Source organism: Lepisosteus platostomus, chromosome 4, assembly GCF_059453375.1.
Source record: "Lepisosteus platostomus isolate fLepPlt1 chromosome 4, fLepPlt1.hap1, whole genome shotgun sequence".
In the NCBI taxonomy this organism is placed as follows: Eukaryota; Metazoa; Chordata; class Actinopteri; order Semionotiformes; family Lepisosteidae; genus Lepisosteus; species Lepisosteus platostomus.
In genome coordinates, this window is record NC_142614.1 from 69,071,867 (window position 1) to 69,092,536 (window position 20,670).

A 20,670-nucleotide genomic window follows, 5' to 3' on the forward strand; every position below is an offset into this window, starting at 1 on the left:
CCAAGCTGTAAATATTATACTTAATTTACCAAACTAAAAATAAAAAAAAATGGATGAAGAAGCTGTTGTAGAAATCTGAGCATTGGTTATTTCTTAAACGGGATTTGAGAGTTCGAGCTGGACTTGTTTTATTCCTGGGTGACTTGTGGGACCTGGAGAGCAGAGTAATCTCTGAGCGTTAGTTCTGTGGGGGTAACTGTCTCCCGTCTCTCTGCAGGCCCTTCAACCCGCGTTCTGCACAGCCTGTATTCGAAGGTCAGCCAGTACTCTGAGCTGACCAGCCACAGCATGAGGTTCAATGCCTTCATCTTCGGCCTGCTCAAGTGAGTTCACCTGCGCCTGTAAATCCACTCTGTTCCTGGCTTCCTTTAACAGGGCAAGCATAGCTGGATCTGAGTTACACAGTTTTGTATGATTTATAATTTAAAATTAATTTGACATACAGTTCTTAATGGAGATGTATGCCTAACTTCTGATGCTCCTTATGAATTGTTAAAGTAAAGCTCGATTGGATGGGGTTTAAGTGTTTAATCTAATTACTGGGTCTGTCTTTGTTGAACATCTCCTGTCAGGCTTATACGTGATGTGTGTTTGAACATAATGTATCATACTTAATTGAGTTCGGTTTTATAGGAAACTAAGCAGTGTTTCTGTATTGTTTTTTTCAAAGCAGAAAAAATTGTTACCTAATGCTTTGGGGTGAAGATACCCAGCTACTTCATGTCTTGCGTTTACTGTCTCTGTGTTATGAAGTAAATAATAAACTGCATTTGTTTACATTTCAGCTTGCACTCTTTGGAGTTCTGGTTCAACCACCTATACATGCACGAAGGTGGGTACCTTTCAAAGTGTCTTGTAAGAAGAGCCCTATCTCACAGCGGAATAGTCTAACCATTGTTACCTTCTGGAGCTCAGGGCTTTGCTTCATTTGTTGGTAATTGCAGTAAGGTTTTGAAATGAAAATGAAAATATGCGCTCTATCATTGTGCCTTTGTATCTACCCCTAGATTTTGGTCTCAGCTCTGTTGTGTTCCGATCACTTCAGTTACGGCACTGGAGTTACGTCAGATTGGCCAAAGAGCATGCTGGCTTTCCCCCGGATGCATTACACGTATGCCCCTCCTCATCCTGCCCTTGCCACTTCTTCCCTTCCTTTCCCAGACATCGTGGGAGCGCACTATCACCCGTGGGGCTTCCTGCCCCTCTCTCAGGGAGTGTGCCAGCCGCTGTTCGAGGAGCTGCTCCTGCTGCTGCAGCCGCTGTCCCTGCTGCCCTTTGACCTTGACCTGCTCTTCGAGCCCCGGCTGCTGCAGAAGGGCCAAGAGCAGCGGCGACGCAAAGAGCAGCTGTGCTCGGCGGGCCAGGGCCTGGAGCAGTCCGTGCGCTCCACCTTCCAGCTCATGAGGGGCCGGGGCCCAGCGCCGCCACCCCGCGAGGGGGCGGAGCTACGGAAGGAGGGGGCGGAGACCGAAGTCAGGCAGCCGGGACCGAGGGTGGATCCGAACGCGACGGAAGCGGAGCAAGGGAGAGAACGGAGCGGGGAAAGGAGGCGGACGGGGAGGGCAACAGAGGGGCTACGAGAGTGTGGAGGAAGTGGGAAAGGCGGTATCGTACAGAGGGCAAAGGGAGTCGGAGGGGAATCTTGGTGGGACAGAGAGGAGGGCGAGAGGGAGAAGAGGAAGGAGCAGCAGATGCCAGAGGAGGCCAGACAGAGAGACAGGCAGGCAGGGTGGTGGTATCAGCTCATGCAGAGCTCCCAGGTCTACATTGATAACTCGGCTGAGGGAGCAAAGTTTGTCAAGTGGGAGAAAAGGAAGAAACCAGCGGGAGAGCTGTCTGGGTGTCCAGCACAGGTATCCAAAGGCCAGGATAGTGGGCGCAGGCAGGCCCAGCCACCCCCTAGGGAGGGAGTGGTGGAGGGAGCAGAAGCCAGCCAGGAGACAGATGCCAGAAAGGAAAGCAGTAGTGATTTGAGCTGGAGTGGCAAAGGGAAGCCATCTTGGATGGGCAGCCCTCCCGACTCTGTGCTCAACGAGCTCAAGCAGAGAAAGGAGAAGGAGCCAGAGATGCCGGGGGCTGGCGTGACATGTGGATCCCAGGAGGAGGTGACCTCGGAAGGGGCCACCCAAGGACTGCGCTGGGGGAGGCTGTTTGGGGCTGGTGTTAGGTCCCCTTCCCGGCTGCAGAAAGCAGAGAGAGCTCAGAAGAGCAGGTTAGAAACCTCTTCCAAGTCTTTAACAGCAATACATCCATGTGCCTCCAAATAATGTCAGGAAACATGTGTTTTTTACAAAATGCTAATTCAGAATTCTGAATTGAGTACATGGAAGAAGGTTTTGTGGAAGTGGAAATACAAATATTTTAACTATTCCATAAAAAAAACTGTAATTTTCTAAGTGAATGTTATGTGTGAAGAATACATTGAAATAATGCAGAACCTCAGTATGGTAAAAAAAATCAATGTACAGTAACTTCTTGTTGAAGAGCAAGAGTTTTGTTAATCCTTTCAAATGGTGACATTTTAGAGAGTGACATGACTCTTATGATAAATATAAAACCTTTCCATGTGAAAGAGTGAAACAAGCAAATGTTTGAAGAAGCACGCATTTTATTTTCTAGCTTTTCAAGTAGCTTTGAACATTTCAGTTTTCATCTTCCTTTACCTCCTCCTCCATCTCAGGCTGCCCTCGGGATGGCTGAGCTTGGACAGGTCGATGCTGGACCTGGTGGCACAGACTATGGGAGCAGGGAAACGCACAGACCTTCCCCCACAACAGCAGGCCCTGCCCTCCACCAAAGAGCAGGGTCCCGCACAGCAACCAGAAGCACAGGCACCCAAGCAGCAGGCACTGTGGTAACAAAACAGTCTGTTCATAACCTCATACTGTACAAGTAGTGTTTGAATATTGTGCTCGCATGAGTTTGTACTGTATGTGTGTGCTCCTTGTTTTAAAGTAGCATCATGTGTTTCTCCTTTAACAGTCTAGTCACATCTATTCTTATCCATGTCCTTCACTCTGTAAGTATGGCTAACCTTTTGTGACAAACGCAAAAAAAGCTATTCCCCCGTTTAGCTCTCCAACTAGTAGGACCGTATCTAATGAAAAAATAAAAGGAGGTGGTTTGTAATATGCTAGGGGCCTGACGTATTTTGTAGTATTGACAATCTTTTATTGTATAGTGGTATCGCTCATTTTAAATCTCAATCTCAGTATGGACTTCACTTCCCAGTCAAAACAGACCTGTATTTTTCATATATTTTGGTTACCCAACATTCTACCTTTCAGCACTTTTGAGAACACAATAAAATGTATTGTATTCAGTTGTACTATACAGTATGTGTATCCTTCAAAAAACACCACCTCTTTTTGCAGCTTTGTCTTTGCAGGAGTCACTGTCCGCCGCCCCCTGCCTGAGGCTAATTTTTGCTTCTGTCCCCCTGCAGGGAGGTGAGGGCGCTGTGTCACCACATAGCCACAGAGCCTGGCCAGCTCAGCTTCAACAAGGGGGACATCCTGAGGGTGCTGAGCAGGGCCGAGCCAGACTGGCTGTACTGTGCCCTGGGAGACAGCTATGGCCTAGTGCCTATCATCTATGTCACCCTGTTGGAAGGGCTGCAGGGCAATTGAGCTGCCCCACCCAGGAGGAGGGGCTGGGCTGAGGAGGGACCGGGGATAGCCAAAAAACACAGACCCACCTCCTTCCGGACAGACCACCGGAAAGTACTCTCATACACGTGCACATACAAGTACCGATCGATGCACACTCAAACTCAGTGCAGGAAGGCAGGCACTCCATTGCGTGCTGTGTCACGCCATCCTGGTCGCCTTGACAGACTGACTCCAGCTTTCATTAAACCGTCAACGATATCTTACTCTAGATCTGTCTTTATCTCTGACTATATCCAAGTTATGGGTATCTCAAGGCAATAGATGCATAAATTGTCACAGTCAAGTGAAATGAGATTTGTTTACTATCTTTGAAAACAGCTGTAAAATCCTCTGATATGTTGATATACGGGAATGTACACTACTTTTCTGTGCACAGATCCTAATGGAATAGTTAATATTTAACAAAAAGTTTGGAACTCTAAGGAACAAGAAAGGGGAAAGGGCTAGATTTATTACAGTTGGAGCGCTTGCTGCGATAGAAGTGTAATTGATTACATTTGCTGTACATTAAGATCAAAATGTCTGTTGTACACTACAGTACAGAATAATGCTCGACTTCAGCCATAGGTGTGTTTACAGTTTTTGATAAGACAGTGTTTGTTGCATAAAATCTCATAAGGTTATTTTAGAGAAATAATTAGCATCAACTAAAAAACTTACAAAAATCCCACAAGCTGGATTTGCTTTTGATAATAAAAAAATGCTTTTTAAAGCATTTTGCAAGGTGGTGCCACAATTCCTGCAATGAACTGGTGTCCCACCCAGACTGGTGTGCTGCTGTGCACCCTGTGCTTCTTTAATAAGCAGCTTTCTAATAAGGGATGAGTGGATGGTACCACAACTCATTGGCAGTGTATTATACTTGGAGCAAATGTGATGTATCTAGACATTTCAGAGGATTTTACTGCTCTTCACCATCTTTTCTAAGTCCTTTTTTCAATAGAATGTCCAAATTGTAGTTAAACCATGCGTGTGCATTCTGTCTTCTCTGTATTTTACCAGTCACGCTGGTTGAGGAAAAATAATGCAGTACTGCGCAGAGTTATAAATCCACTAATAATACATATTTATCAAGGGTGTTTTAATATGGATTGTTAATAAAGATTAATCACTATGTAAAATAGGTGTCTAATAATACTGGGTCTATAGTACTCTAGACTCCACACCCTGATTTAGATTTCACATTAATGCCAGGAAAATAAAAGTGGACTTCATTCCAGTATGTGTAACTAATGCGGGATGGAATAATCAACCCTCTAGTTGAAAGATGCATTACATTTGGTTGATCTCTTAAATCCAAAGAAAGATATGAAATACCTGGGCATCTTTACACTAAAATGTAAGGTGGAGAATTTTTCTGCTTAAAAAAAACATGACACAAACACATCTAAGCCCGTTCAGGCCCCCTTTGTATTAATCCATATGGAGTCCTTGAAATTTTGCCATGATTCTTTTTTTCTGACTAATGCTGATGAGAGCATTCCCACCAGTGGATTTCAGTCAAGAGAGAGGACAGCCGCCTTACTGTACAGATATTCTCTCGGACTTTTCCATGGCAATTAAACTGGGTGACCAGCAGCCATTCCCAGACTTGACCCTGTTTGAACTTCATGTTGCAGAGATCCGGTGAGGTCTTGAAACCTGGGCCCGCTCGGGAGAGCACTCTCAGGACCCACCACCTACAGTAGATCCAAACTACTGAAGAAGATCCGCGGCTGCAATGGACAGTTACAGTACATTGTGTATTGAGACCCCCTTTCTGGCTCCAGGACCAGGCGCTGTCTGTGCTTCAGTTCATCAGCAGAGAACTGTTAGAGCTACAGGCAGGGAAAAGGGGAGAAGGAGCATGTGTCCCCACAATAAACATACTGCATCCCCTCTCTGCATTCATTCAATGAACTCTGAGCTCCACAAAGGTGTAGGGAAACACAAAAACCTATATACAGTACAAATAATATATGTGTTGCATTTAATTTATTTATTAAATATGTAACTTATTCCAGGTAGTGTATAGCTGCATAGTGATGTGCAGTACAATAGTTAAGGATGTAAAAGGAAGCGAGCAGGCCAGCAAGGATTCAGGATTCAGCAGACAGAGGAGAAGCCAAGGCTCTTGGGCACAGCCCTCGCTCTGCAGTAAAAAAAAAATCCCCATAGGTCTGGCAATTTCTGTGGTATGAAAAACACAATAGTGAGATAGTAATCCACTACTAAGAAACCTATACTATAAAATAGTCTAGGCAGGGGCATCAGGAGCCTGAAGGGCCAGTATGTCTGCAGGTTTTCAAGGTTTCTTTAAAGCAGCAGCACCTGAAGACCTGGGGGCAGATGTTAAATTGGTCCAATTAAGTCTCTAATCAGCTGGTTTAGCCTAAGAGCTGAGTTGGAATGAAGACCTGTGGACATACAATCCTTTCAGGACCAGAATTGAACACCTCTGGTCCAAAATATGACCGTCAAACTTAAATTTAAGAGATCTGGATACAGACAAAACAGTAGTGATTACATTCTCATTTAATTTCTATTTCATTGTATGTATTTCTTTTGTTCTCAGATTTTTGCATTGTTCCATTATGCAGTGCACCACTGTACTCATGACCCATCTTAAAAAAAATAGACAAGGTGCTAAAACTTTACTTACCAAAACACGCATCACATTGACTGCACTGCTTTTAAAATTGGTATATAAGTGTGTGCATTTCACAGATATTTAAAATTGTAACATGACATTAACTTGTGATATAACACACCGACCCTTCTAAAAGTAAACATCGAATTTTGAAAGAAACGAATAATGCTGATCAAATAATTTTGGGAATTGGAAAGGGAATATTCAGTGTGTTTCTATTCTAGGGTGTGATGAATATTGTCACTTGGTTAGTGGGGCATTAGATATATTTTTTTCCTTGTCTTTTAGCAATCATCTCTATCAGGGCTGTTAAAGGAGTTTTAAACATTTAAACTAAACAAACTAATTGAGCTTTAAAGGACTACATCATACAGTATACACTGTAGCCAGAGATAAACTGCTTGTGTTTTTAACAGGCAATGTCCAAATGCTCACATGCATTTTTAATTAATGCTTTGTAATGTCACCTTTTTTCTTCTTTAAAAATATTACTTTTAGAGTTGAATACTGTAAATAATATAATTACCACAGCTATTTTGCTGACAACATAATGTAGCTGAAATGAGGTCCTGAGGAGGGATTAAGATTCTTTATTTGCAATTTTGTAAATAAGAGAAGATATGTGATATGAATTTTTATTTGCCATGTGGCACAATGAGGTTAGTGGACATGTGTTAGATCAAGAGGTGTCATGATCTTATGATCAAGCAATGAAAGTCCTTTTGAATCAGCTATTTGTCTTCATGGGACTGATTCAGAGTTAAGAGAACAAAATGGGCTACTGTACAATTTAAAACTGAATCCACTAGGTATTGCTACTGTTATCTGAAACAAATCCAGGGACTGAGGTTCCTGAAAGCTTTCTGGACTTGCTTTGCTTCCTATTTACATCCTTGGCAGAAATGACAGGCAGTATTACTGGGAGAGGAGAGACAGTATTGGTGCCTTTTGGGAGGACAGTTCTGTGGAGTTGTCAGCACTGCCTAGACCTGCACACACAAGTTGAATCCTTCTTAACTGCTTGATGTTTGAGCTTCAGGAAAATAGTTCTGTAAAGGGAGCAGCAGGTATATATGTACATGTATTTATTATTTTCTGTCTGTTAGTATAATAACTCCTGCTTGTACATATTCCAGGTGGCACCAATGTTTTCTTTTATCAATGCTATATAATGTGTATGGCATTATTAATTTAAGGTGGCTATTAATAACAAGGTGCTCATGTGAACACAACCTAATACCAGTGTCGTGGTTTTTTTCATTTTCAAAAGAAAAATGTTAATCTCCTGGTGCTTCTTCTGTATCTTTCATCAAAATGTTCTCTGTGAAATTTTGAAACCAAAGCCCCATTATAAGAAAGACTGCTCTGTAAGAGATCCCATGCTTTGGATAAAATGTTTGAACCAAAGCTTACTTGGCCAGTAAAGATCCATGGATATTTTTCTTTTTAAAGAGTGGGACTTTTACCCTAGGGTCCTGGTTAAATTCTACTCTGGTTTCACGCAACCTTAAATTCCCTCTTAATCTCCCCTTCATCAATCCCTCCTCCTGACTGAACAGTTGACACATACTGTATTGCACCATGCTGGTGGGTGCTCTACTTGCTGAATGAGGTTAATCCTCTCCTTTATGTAAAGTACTTTGGGATATGATATGATGAAAACCACTATATAAATACAGGGAACCATTTTATTTAGATATTTCATGTTAATGCAAGTTACGTTAAATCTTTGGCCAATGTAATTCAGATCTTCAGATCTAATTGAGATTCTTTTAGATCATATTTAAGTTAGAGGTAATCATTCTGAGTGCTTGATTCAAAAGCCTATGACTTAACTGCACAGGGACATGGAGAGAACAAAACTAAATGTCAGCAAAAAATTCAGCTGAAATGTGAAAGTAACATTCAGCAAAAAATTATATGATTGTGACTGAAATGAAACAGGATTTTTGAATATCCGAACTGCAAAAATACAGCAGCACATAGTTAAGTGTTTATTCTATTTGTCTGCATGATTACCGGCCTCTAGTGGGTGCTGGCTGTACAGCCACACATTTCTGCAAAAGAATAAAAGGCATCAAATATTGTCATGTAATACTGTCCGTCAAGCCCTGTTGCTTCTTTGGAGTTAAAATGGACAAAAATGTATATTTTTTAATTGATCTTCATCTTAGAACAGCATTGGAAAGCATATAATGAAAAAAAATTCATATAATGAAAAAATAGGAAATGGATATTTTTTCCTATTCAAATAAAGTGAAATGAGACGTTCCCAAGGTACTGTGGGTTTTCATATTTCACAGATGATCCTAACAAAGAACCACAGAGTTAAGATCTTATATTTTTACAGAATAAGAGTTACATTATGCATTATAGAATTATTTTATACATACGTACTTGTGCAGAATAAACTGGAAACCAGACTAAAAAGAAAGTGAAATAAAATGGCACTTTTTATACAGAGAGCTGTAAAGATCATATTTAAAAAGGCCTTTAAATATTTTCAATACATTTCATTAAGGACACAATATTTATCATGAGTAAGGTCAAACAGATAATCGAGTGTTATTAATATTGCTTTAAAGTGCAAAGTGGCTAAACAAATGTCCATAACATTTCACAGCAGGAAGGAAACAGCCATATTTGTACAGAAGGGGCATAAAAGAATTTTAACAGAATACCAGATACTTTTGTGAGTGTTTCATTGAGTGTTTGGGGCTTTATCAATATAATTTATTCACTGTTCAGTGCATTAGAATGGAACACTGTAATGGTATAAAACATCAAATTCAATCAAATCCACCACATGAAGATCAATATATATCAATCTGAAATAACAGTAGGTTTTTTTTAAATATTGCACCTTTGATTTTTTACTGATCAGATAAGTAGAAGAAATTGACATTTCAAATGAAGTTAATAAAGCTGACCCCCGCCCATGGAAATCATTTGTGCTGTGATCTGGCTCATCTAAAGAGTAAACAGCTTAAAACAGACTGTAGCAGCCTAATTTTCAGACCTGATTAAATGCTGTTCACATGCTGGAAACTTCATCCATTTCAAATCTCTACTCTATTTCTAAAGAGAACTCAGAGACTTTAAAACAATTGAAAAAGACCTGAGTGTAAAATAAATCATTCCTCTTTTTCACTGAATCACTGCAGGAATCAGGAGTTGATTGTTTTATCCCTGTATTTCACTGACAATGTGAAGAGGTTACCACTTCAGGGCTGGTCTTCACTAAGCTGCCATCTGTTTCTGAACAGTGCTGAGACCCAGGGAATTGTGGGTGAGATGTCCAAAGGTATGGCCATACTGGAACCTGTACCCTGTAGTGAAAGAAGATGCAGAAAACCATGAGTCTTCAGAAATACAAAAAAAAATTATGAAGCTGGTGTACCTGATTCATACTTTTATTAAACACAACTAATTGTGTTCAGTAAATAAACACAATGGGCTATTCTATATTAACTCTATGTTATGATGTCTAGATAGATTCAAGATTTGCCTTCTATACAGCAGCTACTTGATTGGAACACCACCTCCAGTTTCTATAACTTGTAGACATACTGTACAGTGCTTTCCAAACTGTACCTGAAAGCATAACATCCCCAAACATTCAGTTTAGTTTGAATTGTAAATGCTTGACCAAAATACCTAATAGTTCCCAATATGTATTTTACATGCTATACTATTAAGTCAAATTTGATCTGTTTATATACAGTACTGTTACTATTTTTTACTAATACACTACAACTTACTGTTACGTATCCATGCTTGTAAAAGTCTCAGTTATAAAAGGATATATCCCTCCAACTATCTTTACATGATGTGAAAAACTGACATTTGCTCCTCATACTTTTAAACTGGTTTTGAAAGCTCACCCTTCCTGTGTGTATTTGCATTTTTGTTTACCTAAAAAGCAGATTGTTTTTAAAACCCTGCAAGTTGTGGAACATTGCAACTTTCTCCCTACAGCATCTAAGGTAAACGCTGTTGAGATATTCTGTAGCCTTTTTTGACTCCGCAGATCACAATCTACAGGGATGTGGCTGTTCACAATCGCCCTTGGGCAGTCCCTGATGCCTGGGGATCCTACATGCCGATGATGTGATTCACTCACCGGGCACGTGACCAGTGTAGGAGGGCAAGAGACCCAGGTTTGATGGGTAGATCGTGGAGATCGGAGGAAGACTGTATCCCACTCTGGGTTCCCCTGGAAGTGGGAATGTACCAGGGTCACTCTTGTTTATCTCCTGATTGAACTGGATAAGGGCCTTGTTGGTGGTTATCGGATAGCCGGTGCCCATGAGGAAACGAGCTTTCGGGACGTATCCAGTGAAGCCTGTGTGGAAAAACACAGTCCAACACTGAGAGTGCAGTTTGCAGCAGAGTCCCTCGAGTTCAAAGAAATCTTAAGACTTAATTACTAAATAATATATTATTTCTGAGGAAGTCTTTTTTTGCTCCATATAAAAACTGCATTCCATGAAAGGCTGCCATCCATCATATTATACAGCATAATGCTGCATGTCTGGCTTCAGTCTGCATTACAGCATCCAGCCGATCTGTTGCTAAGCGATAACAGTACCACCTTGATAGCGGTCAGAAACAAGTTACATGTGGTGCATCAAGGGACTCTGTATCTTGGGTCTTCTTTTTTAACATCTATACAAATTGCCTGTGGCATGTGACATTCCACTTCTAAACTCCTAAGAAAGGGAAGTACAGTATGTACTGTAGGATATGTGATGATTTGCATCACACACTAACTGGTTTTATTAGAGAAGGTCTTTTACCTGAGATGAAATACTTGTGGGGGTTTTCATTGTCCATGAAATACGGGGAGCCATGTGGATGCCAGGCTTCTGGGGAGAGATACGGAGATGCCTCTTTGGAAATGGGTGCCAGAGCGGTGTTATAGCGAGGGAGCTGTGGATAGACATCCAGACATAATTCACTGTTGGTTAATTTCTTAAATTCTTTATTTTTTTGTGGATGGTTTTCAATAAACACAATCATTAATTTGAGAAGAGATCTTGTTAAACTGAAGAACAATAAAGGGATAAAACTCATAGTGATAAATATGTACAATGCCTTGCACAATATTCAATATTCACAGTATACATCCCTGACCTTCATGTTTTGCAGAAGTACTACACAGAAATAAACTCTCAAAATAACCTTTTTTTTATGCAGACCAGTAATTATCAAAATGAACACTGCAGGTTTTGCTGACATTACTGCATTGTATTCCACTAGACACAGAATTCTGTTTTCAGAGTTCTAATAAGGTCTTATTTTTATTTTTGATCATTTCATTCCTGCTGAGTTTTGGAGTTAAAGGTGTAAAGCTGATTTGCAGTTGAACATAAAATACTGTTCCTGAGCACAACATGAAATGACTTTGGCAGATTACATTTTACACTTTACTGAAGGTGGGGTATAAGGCTATCATCATCACCTACACTGATCCGTCTGTGTACAGGCATAAGGGACTCTATAACTTCAAAGATTGATATACCTGGTGCACATCACGGACACACTCATGTACAGTATATGTGTGGGTGTGTTTGCACAGTGCCGTGCAAAAATATTCAGCCACTATGCATACTGTAGTTTCCACATTTTGGTTGCTGAGTTTACAATTAGGACACTTAAAAATATGAGTTTGGAATACATTCTTTATACAAACCATTGAATATAAAAAAGCTTAGTATATAAATTATATTTTTCAAGAAAATCACAATTCTCCATTGCAGAAGAATCCACCTAATTTGCATTCCCATGTTCAATCCACCCAGACACCACCTACAGTACAGTACAGATCGGCCCACCTCTCTTGTCCACCTCAGCGGCTGGCCAAGCAAGAATGGTTAGGGATGAAGACAACAGTGCAGTACTTATTTAAAGACAGGGGGGGGGGGTCTCTGTTTTTACATTGACCATATCCCCCACAAAAGAAGCCTTGACTGAAAAGGACTCATGTCAAATCTCATATGAAATACCCTGCAGATGTGCCAGAAGGGGGCGACGGGGATTCTCTAATCAGCAGGGACTGGGAGGCTTGGCAGAAGGACAGAGAGGGATGATGCAAAGTACAGGCAAATCCTAGAGGGAAATCTTCAAGAGTTATCCAGGCACCACAAACTCCCAGTTCAGCAGGACGAGGACCAGAAGCCCAAGGTCCACACCACACTGAACTGCTCTGGCAAGTTTTGCATCTGATAGAAAATCTATGGTGAGGCCTAACTGGAGCAGATGTGCCAGGAAGAATGTACAAAATTACACTTTGCAAAGATTATAAATTTTGTCTGCAGTAATTGAGGCCAAAGGTGCTTTCCACCACATTTTAAAACAGGTCATACGTTGAAGGGGTTATTAACCTGATCCTGCCCCAGTACAGATCTCAGTCAAACGAACTGAAACGTCATTGGAAATCTAAGCTAAGTCATGCTGCATTTTATCCACAACATCTAAAACTAACAGCTGAAGGTAGGACTGGTATGAGGCTGGCGATCTGGGGAGGAGTTACTTTGCGCTCAGGCAGGCTGCTGCTGTGTTTTGGTGTAAAGTCAGGCGCCGCTGCCTTCTCGAATCTGAGCCGCTGTTCCCTGTCAAACTCGGAAAGCGCTTCTCGACACGTCTCTGCATAAGTCCTGGAGAAGTAGTTCTGGCTTTTGGGGACAAAGCCTGTAGGCACAGAAACACAAAGAGAAGGGCATTTTAAAATTCTTGTGCCTTCTGTGTTGTTTCTGATCAGACTGAATAACAATTAAACCACTCCTTCGCAAGAGAATAAAGTTAACCTGTACAGTGCCCTTTTTCATATCATTTCATTTTATTTGACCACATGCTACAGTGGCATGACTTGAACATCAAATATCATTGTGAGCAAGAAAAAAACAATAACTGTAAAGCTTTAGTAAATCACTATTATATGTGAAACAGTCAAATTAATTGTGTCAATTGGAAATTAACTTTTGTATCTTGTGTAACTGTAGGTTTCCTGCTAGTTTAGTCAAGTTAATAAACATTTCTTAAGAAATAAGCTTTCTTAAGCTTACCTTAGTACTGTATACCTAGGTAAGTTGTGGGTTAATGACTGTCAAGGCACAGCACAGAAACACACAGTATAAGATGACATAAAGAGCACAGAGAAGAGAGAGGAAGAAACAAGAAGCAGGGAAGAAGGAGAGAGAAGAGAGAGGAGTCCGGAGGAGTGGGGACTTGAAGCTTGCGCCAGGCGAGTGGTCATCAAAACCAAACCTGACTGGAGCGAAGTACTGTATTTGAACCTTGTTAGAGAGAGCTTGCTATTCTGTGTTTTTCAGGAACTTGGGTTTCCTGGGTAAAACATACTTCAGTTAGAAACATATTTCCAGCTTAGGGTGCATTTTTATGGATAGGGATACAGGTTCCCATTTGTTGTATGGCATATGGGGTGCAGAGAGAGAGATTTAGATGCAGCTTGTATCATATTTAGTTAGAAGGCTGCTTATCTCTTATGTTGCCTCTGTAGCTAATAAGAGTTTAATGCTTAGTAGCAGTCTGGGGTTTTCTGGTTGACCAGAATGTTAGGCCTCTGAAACGCCTTGTTTATAAATACTGTACATAGAGTAACGTGTGTGTTGTATGGTTTGTGGTGTGTAGTATAGTATATCTCTTGTCATTGTAATACTGTAAATATTTGTTTAACCAAGTGTCCCTGGATTATTACTCTTTTCAACAAAGCTGTGCCAGATAACAAAGAACACACATGGCTCTAATTCTACCTTTACATGATTTATTTCCATTTATGACATAACCCACTAACCTCAGAACCAACACTTTAAATGGGATTACTCACTAAATGGAAGGTCCAGTTGTTTCCAATTTACTGCAGTAACCCAGATTCAGATTCTCACATGGTCAGCATGTATTTGTTTGAAGTCCCCTGACAGGTTTAAATGTGTGGTCTACAAATATTCAAACTGCTTGGTTTGTGATTCAAAGGATTTTCTAAAAAGCATAAAAAGGAGCACAGTCTCTCATTTTAGTTGTCAATGCCAAATCCAAAACAAACTGGTACCAAAGATGAAATGGGACCAAAAGCCCCAGTGAAAAATCAACATGTGCAGATGAAAGAGGGAAAAGATAGGAAGGAAAAGGGAGACGTTTTAAGGTGGAAAAGAGGAAATCGAGGATCACAGAAGATCTAGTGGGAATAAGGTGCATGAAGGGTTCGAGAAAGAGGGAAAATGGACAGGCAAGCACTCCCAGGCAATGAAAGAGCACATGGAGGCCTACTGCTCCAATCTAGAATGAAGGTCAGAGACAAGAGGCTGGAGGAGAAAGGCGACCTGTGTATCCAGGGATCATCCTCTCCAGCAGTCTCTGGTCTCCTTGGCGACTCCTCCAGATCTCGTCTCGGGGGCCCGTGTCCGTCTCTGTCGACGGGAACCTCCCGCTGTGCAGGACGAGTCTCTGCGAGCGAGGAACATCTGGGCTGGTCAGGAGTCGGGCCGTCAGTTTCCCGTACGTGTTCCCCACGTTGTACTTCAGCTGAGGGCAGTACCCCGCATACCTGCCCAGAAAGGACGGTGTCCGATTACAGTGCTGTTACGGACACGGACTGAGATCCGTGCCGGGTCTTGTAGTCGACCCTATGCAATGCGGTAAGAGCCGGAGAAAACAGAAGGCGTGGTAAAAGGAAACACACAGCTGTTTAATAGTGCACAAAATAATAGTGACAGTCTGTGAGACAGTGAACAGGGGAGACAGAGAACGGCATCCAAATCCAAACAGTTCTGAAGGCAGGTCAGGGCCCAGTTCAGGAGTCCAGCAGCAAGTAATCCATCCTGGGACGCGACAAAGTTAAAATCCCCGGGAAGGGGGAAAACACGAACAGACAAAACATGGAGGTCCTAGGGTGATGGGGCGAGATCCTCCAGACCCCGGGCTCAGGAAGCGGGAGGTGTCGAGGATGAGGCCTGTGCCCTCAGGAGTCGGACGTAGGGTATCCTGGTGCTAGGCGGGCCTCACGATATCTTTACCCTAATGATGAGCCCCGAGGACTGGAGGAGCTGGTCTTTAAATAAGACACCTAAGAGGGTACACCTGGGGAGCTTAATCACAAGGACAATAACGGGAGCAGTGGAGCGCCCTCTAGGGAGGGATGTCGGGTGTGACAGGTGCTGAACCTCCATTTTTAGGAGCAAGAAAATTACTGTCAGGGGGGCAGGGGAAATGGATTTTCTTCTCAAAAGGTCACAAATCTCTACTGGTGAGGTAATATTAGGCCTGAAAGGTGTTCAAATCTGATTTCCTTTTTCCAGGATTCAACAGTCCTCCACATGCAAAGTTCATGTGGTGTAAAGCAGAATGTGGATAAAAGCACAAGGTCAGAAGTTCATTTGTTTTCACATTACTTTAATCTCCTTCTCTTTACAACACAGATCAGGTCTGTAATTCCAGACAGTGGAGGAAAACAAAAATATACATGGCAAAGAAGGGGGTATTTCTACCCTGAATTGTGTTTGCACAACACTGATGTCAAGTCAAAATGAAAATTTAAAAGGTTTAGTATTAAAAACATTGTACAGTTGAATAAATAATTCACCAAACAATAAACTGCTGCATATTATAATATTAACTCGGGGTGACTTTTGTTTTAGAATGCATAAAAGCTGAAAATGTTAACACTACACCACAGACAAGTATTGGAAGTGATAAAAAATGTAACATAATATTGACTGCTATTGCACTTTGCTAACCTTGACAAACTCTATAAGATGCAATTATCTTTGTTTATTGTTACTAGACGTCTTTGCGAAATAAGACCAAAACAATATCAATGCCCCCTGCATCCACCAACTATTCTTGGTGACCTGTTGCCATGGGCGACAGTTAACACAGGACACCGTGTCACACTTTCACACGGGTCAAACTGAGCACAATGGAGAGCGATATGTACAGTATATACTATATTTAATGTACAGTTCAAGTAATGCTTAAATTCACAGAACTTACGCATAGATTTTTGTAATGGCTAAATAAATGTCAATTTAGCAGCAGTTTGCAAACATTTTAATACCTTTAGATTTTCTGAGTGAAATTAAACATTTCTATCGCGCTACCAGCTAATTTTTAAACATTTTTAACCAACTTGCTTTAAAACGATAAAAACTAGATGGTTAGCAGTTTCTCATTGTGGCTGAAACCACACACTGTAAAACCGTCAGCTACCAAAAACAACAGCAGCAAATGAGGATAATAAAAATGGTGAATCATTGAACAAAATTAATTAAAAATAGAGAAATTCGTAAACTCAACTATGTTATTATGTTATTCAATTATAAATTACAGTATGTGCGCCAGTGCACTTACCCTGGTATGTAGTGCGGGTCAGGTGTCATTAGCACAGTGCTAAGTTTGGGAGGAAATTCGTTATTCATTGTGTTTCGTCGGTGCCCGACTTAGTAAAATTTTGGATGCATAAACTTTACAGTGGCGGTCACTCTCTCTAAATTCCCAGTTGTCGGAGTTACTCCGGGATCCACCAGTTTCTTTGAGTGATGTACTGTATGTTTGCAAGTGGTTGCTAGCTGCTCCATAGAGTTTCAGTGAGTGCCGAGGGGAGGAGCTACATCGCATTGACCAAACTTACGGCAAAGCTCTGATAATTATATACAATCGCTAAATGTAATAAAATCATTTAGATGACATTTTTTAAACGACACATTTATTTGGATTAAGAGCTAATATAATAACTTTTCTTTCTTTGCCGTAAAAATCAATGTGATGAGATCGATTTGGAGTCTGATTTATAGAAATAAGGATTGAATCCATCAGACAAATCAAAGTGCCCAAAAATGTTGTTCATACATAGTATTAATTGCCATTTAGGAGGTTTTACTGAGTTTTAAAATACATTTTCTTTGAATGGTGTAATTTAAGCATTGTACTCTAATTCGGTATTATTTCTCGGTAACAGAACATACTGTGTTGTGTATCTTAATAAAGAGCCGATCTTATATTATTTTAACTATTTTATTAACTACACAAATCACGCCCTTACACCATATATTCCCGCCTCCTACTCTCTCGTTCTCGTTATGTCTACTCACTATACTACATTCTGTATACAGGAACAAGTAAAAGGTTTATTCCATGATGAAAAAAAGAAGAAAACACAACGTTTCGGCCGTGGAGCCTTCTTCAGGTGTGAATGCATAACATCTGAAGAAGGCTCCACGGAATAAACCTATTACTTGTTCCTTTGCAGCCTATGCATGCTGACGTGGCTACCCACCTGAAATACTGTATACAGTATTGCTGCCTGTATACTTCAAGTATGTGTACAGTATTCCCTTTCACCTTAAGACTTATTATTTTCCCTCTTTCTCCTGTATAAAAATGGGAAGAGATCACACACTTTGTCTGCTACCCTTTTGTATCCATCCTGAGGAATGCCCTTTCCTCTCTCTCTCTCAGGCCTTTAGCTCCACTGACTAACACACTGGCTGCAAAGTAAAGGGCAATAAACCTCTTAGTGAGCCCAAACACTCTTCTCCAGCTTCTTATTCTGCACTTCTTATTCTTATTCATTATCATTCATGCTGATTTCTACTCACTGGGTGTCCAGATGCTGCCAACCGACTAGAAGCTACAGCAAAGCTACAGGAGAGGAGGCTTTCATGTACCGTTCAACATCTGCAGTCAAAATAAGTGGGTCACCACTATTTTAAAAGACTAATCTTTGTTGCTCCCATAGAAGACCTGCATTTTGGGGTTGAATTTCCTACACAGGGCCAATGCCCAGCTGGACCTCTACCAGGGATCTGTTCCCTTCCAAGGAGGCCCAACCCTCAGTCTACACAATAATAATAATTAATAATTGCTTACACTTATATAGCGCTTTTCTGGACACTCCACTCAAAGCACTTTACAGGTAATGGGGACTCCCCTCCACCACCACCAGTGTGCAGCATCCACCTGGATGATGCGACGGCAGCTATAGTGCGCCAGAACGCTCACCACTCATCAGCTACTAGTGGGGAGGAGAGTAGAGTAATGAAGCCAATTTATTGAGGGGGATTGTTAGGAGGCCATGATTGATAAAGGCCAATGGGGAAATTTCGCCAGGATGCCGGGGTACACCCCTACTCTTTTCGAGAAACACCTTGGGATTTTTAATGACCACAGAGAGTCAGGACCTCGGTTTTACGTCTCATCTGAAGGACGGCACCTGTTTACAGTATAGTGTCCCCATCACTATACTGGGGCATTAGGACCCACATGGACCGCAGGGTGAGCGCCCCCTGCTGGCCCCACTAACACCCCTCCAGCAGCAACCTTAGTTTTTCCCAGGAGGTCTCCCATCCAGGTACTGTCCAGGCTCACACCTGTTTTGCTTCAGTGGGTTGCCAGTTGTGAGTTGCAGGGTGATATGGCTGCTGGCTACACAAGCCAACACAAAGCCAAGGACCTGGGTAGAGAACAAGGAATACAACTCTGGAGTCCCCTCCAGCACTTAGGATTTACAGTATGCATAGAAACACAGGGTATCAAAGGTTCTTATTGACATATTCAAGCAACTGCAACTGTTCACAATCAACTTGTTTAAACAGGCAATCATTATAGTATTTTGTACTGTACTGTATATCGTCTTGTTGTTCTGACACTAGCAAAAGATACAGGTATGTGCCATTTGCTGAGCTTCTGTAGTGTAGGAGGTATTATTAAATGAAATATCTGTGTTCTTCTATAATGCAGTACAGAAAATGGAAAGCATGTTATATTCCAGAAATATCAGCTACTGTATACTGCATTTTAATTTTCCAAATAGAGGTAATTGTTATGTTTACCCACACAGATTAATGCGGCTACAGTAATGAGCAGTGGTTCATTTCCTTGCTAGATGAAGATGGCACTGCTGTGTTCTATAATTGGGTTCTTTTGTATCAATTAGGAATGCAAGTGAGCCAGGCAGTCACATCTGTTGTAATGAGCTGAAGGAAAACTAATGAGAGAGATCTTATGAATCGTATGTGTCAGTATGGTCTTCCCTGCAGCCACAATCAGCACTAATGTGTGAGCTACATGTGAAGTGGAATCCAGCTGTGACATTATGAAACTGCTCAGCAGTTGATTGCTGGGGACCATCCACAGTTCCATGGACCAGTTAGAGAGAAAACACCATATCATGTGACGGGGTCTTCTTTTACAAAACTTTGATGTTAAAAATATTTTTTTCTTAATTGTTTTTTTGGGGGGGTTGTGTGACCCAAAGAGTCAAAAATATTTTTAATTTCTTTTAAATATATAACTTTCAGGCCTTTGCACATCGCTAGTGTCGGGTTTTGTCCCACATATTTTGTGATCATGGAAGTTTTTTATCTCTCGCATTTAGCAATTTCTGTTTACTGTACATGTCATGTACTGTACATAATTACACTTGTGTCTGCCCCTTTCTGTATTTCATGTGGGTAGGAATGAGGTAATTTCCATATTTCAGCCTAAATTACTCTTCAGGCCAGGGCTTACCTGGTTTACATGACGGTGTCTACCCTCGGAAAAAGCTGGTTCCAGTTAAACACTGGGTGGACTGGAGCATATTGGGTACAGTACCTCTCTCAGGGTTCAAGAGCAGTGTTGCATCACAGACTCAAACCCACAACCCACCAATCTTGAGCTCAGCCTCTTAACCCTTATGCCAACGATACCTTTAAATCTCATGTTAAAATCTTTAAATATTTACAAGTCCTTGTTTTGAACTTTGTGATTGTGGTCTGCTTTCAACTCCAGTACATCAAAATACTGTACATATAACTGTACTTGAGAGTGATGTCTTAATCTATCCTTATCCTGGAACCCATACTGTTTACCTGCTGGTTTTCATTATACCTTCATATACCTTCATTGAATGAACAGTTTGCTTGGTTAGAACCTTTTCACGTTTATTTTTCTACTCGAAGGATGGAGATTTTAAGTTGCTTAAAATTAAGTTACTCAAGAAATGCACTAGTTAAATGACAACCTCCTACATGTTTAAAAACCTGGAATCAATTAAAGAACTTCAATTATTAGGTGTCACGATCGTTACTCCTCCTCTTAAGGGCGCTCCAGCCCTTCCTCGTTCTGTCCCATTCCCCACACCTGTTCCTTATTCCAGCCCCTCTTTAGTTCCACCTTTAAAGCCAGACGCAGGCGTTTGCCTGGTGCTTCTCATTGAATCCTGTCTCGTGAGAGCCTGGGGTCCTGCTGTGTCTGGCTCTGTTATGGTTTTAGTTTCCTGTTCCTGATTCCCTGTCCCGCTGGTCCCGACCCAGTCCTGGTTTTTAATTATTTTGGATGGATCCCCTGGTCTTGGACTCTGCCTCCCATTTT

At 41.3% G+C, this 20,670-nt stretch overlaps 2 protein-coding genes across 3 annotated transcripts in view; one reads left to right on the forward strand and one right to left on the reverse strand.

The window, feature by feature from the left end:
• Positions 1-7,537, forward strand: part of rusc2 (RUN and SH3 domain containing 2) — a 49,425-nt gene extending 41,888 nt beyond the window's left edge. For both annotated transcript variants that reach the window (XM_088630479.1, XM_088630480.1), the window contains 5 exons: positions 218-323; positions 786-832; positions 1,162-2,212; positions 2,681-2,854; positions 3,446-7,537. In XM_088630479.1, coding sequence (XP_088486605.1) covers positions 218-323; positions 786-832; positions 1,162-2,212; positions 2,681-2,854; positions 3,446-3,629 — 1,562 coding nt within the window. In that variant the 3' untranslated portion in view covers positions 3,630-7,537. The remainder of the gene's footprint in view (positions 1-217; positions 324-785; positions 833-1,161; positions 2,213-2,680; positions 2,855-3,445) is intronic.
• Positions 7,538-8,428: 891 nt separating this feature from the next.
• cimip2b (ciliary microtubule inner protein 2B) lies at positions 8,429-16,892 on the reverse strand. Its single transcript, XM_088630481.1, has 6 exons — positions 16,669-16,892; positions 14,643-14,866; positions 12,836-12,993; positions 11,100-11,232; positions 10,424-10,645; positions 8,429-9,629 (listed from the first exon to the last, which is right to left on the reverse strand). The coding sequence occupies exons 1-6, from the start codon at positions 16,734-16,736 to the stop codon at positions 9,541-9,543; spliced, it is 894 nt and encodes a 297-aa protein (XP_088486607.1). The 5' UTR covers positions 16,737-16,892; the 3' UTR covers positions 8,429-9,540.
• Between the last annotated feature and the right edge of the window lie 3,778 nt (positions 16,893-20,670).

Coding starts and splice junctions, on each gene's coding strand:
- cimip2b (XM_088630481.1), bottom strand. CDS start 16,736: ATGAATAACGAATTTCCTCCCAAACTTAGCACTGTGCTAATGACACCT. Junction 12,994..14,642: donor GATGATCCCTGGATACACAG/GTCGCCTTTCTC, acceptor CTGTGCCTACAG/GCTTTGTCCCCAAAAGCCAG. Junction 9,630..10,423: donor CTACACTGGTCACGTGCCCG/GTGAGTGAATCA, acceptor CTTTCACTACAG/GGTACAGGTTCCAGTATGGC.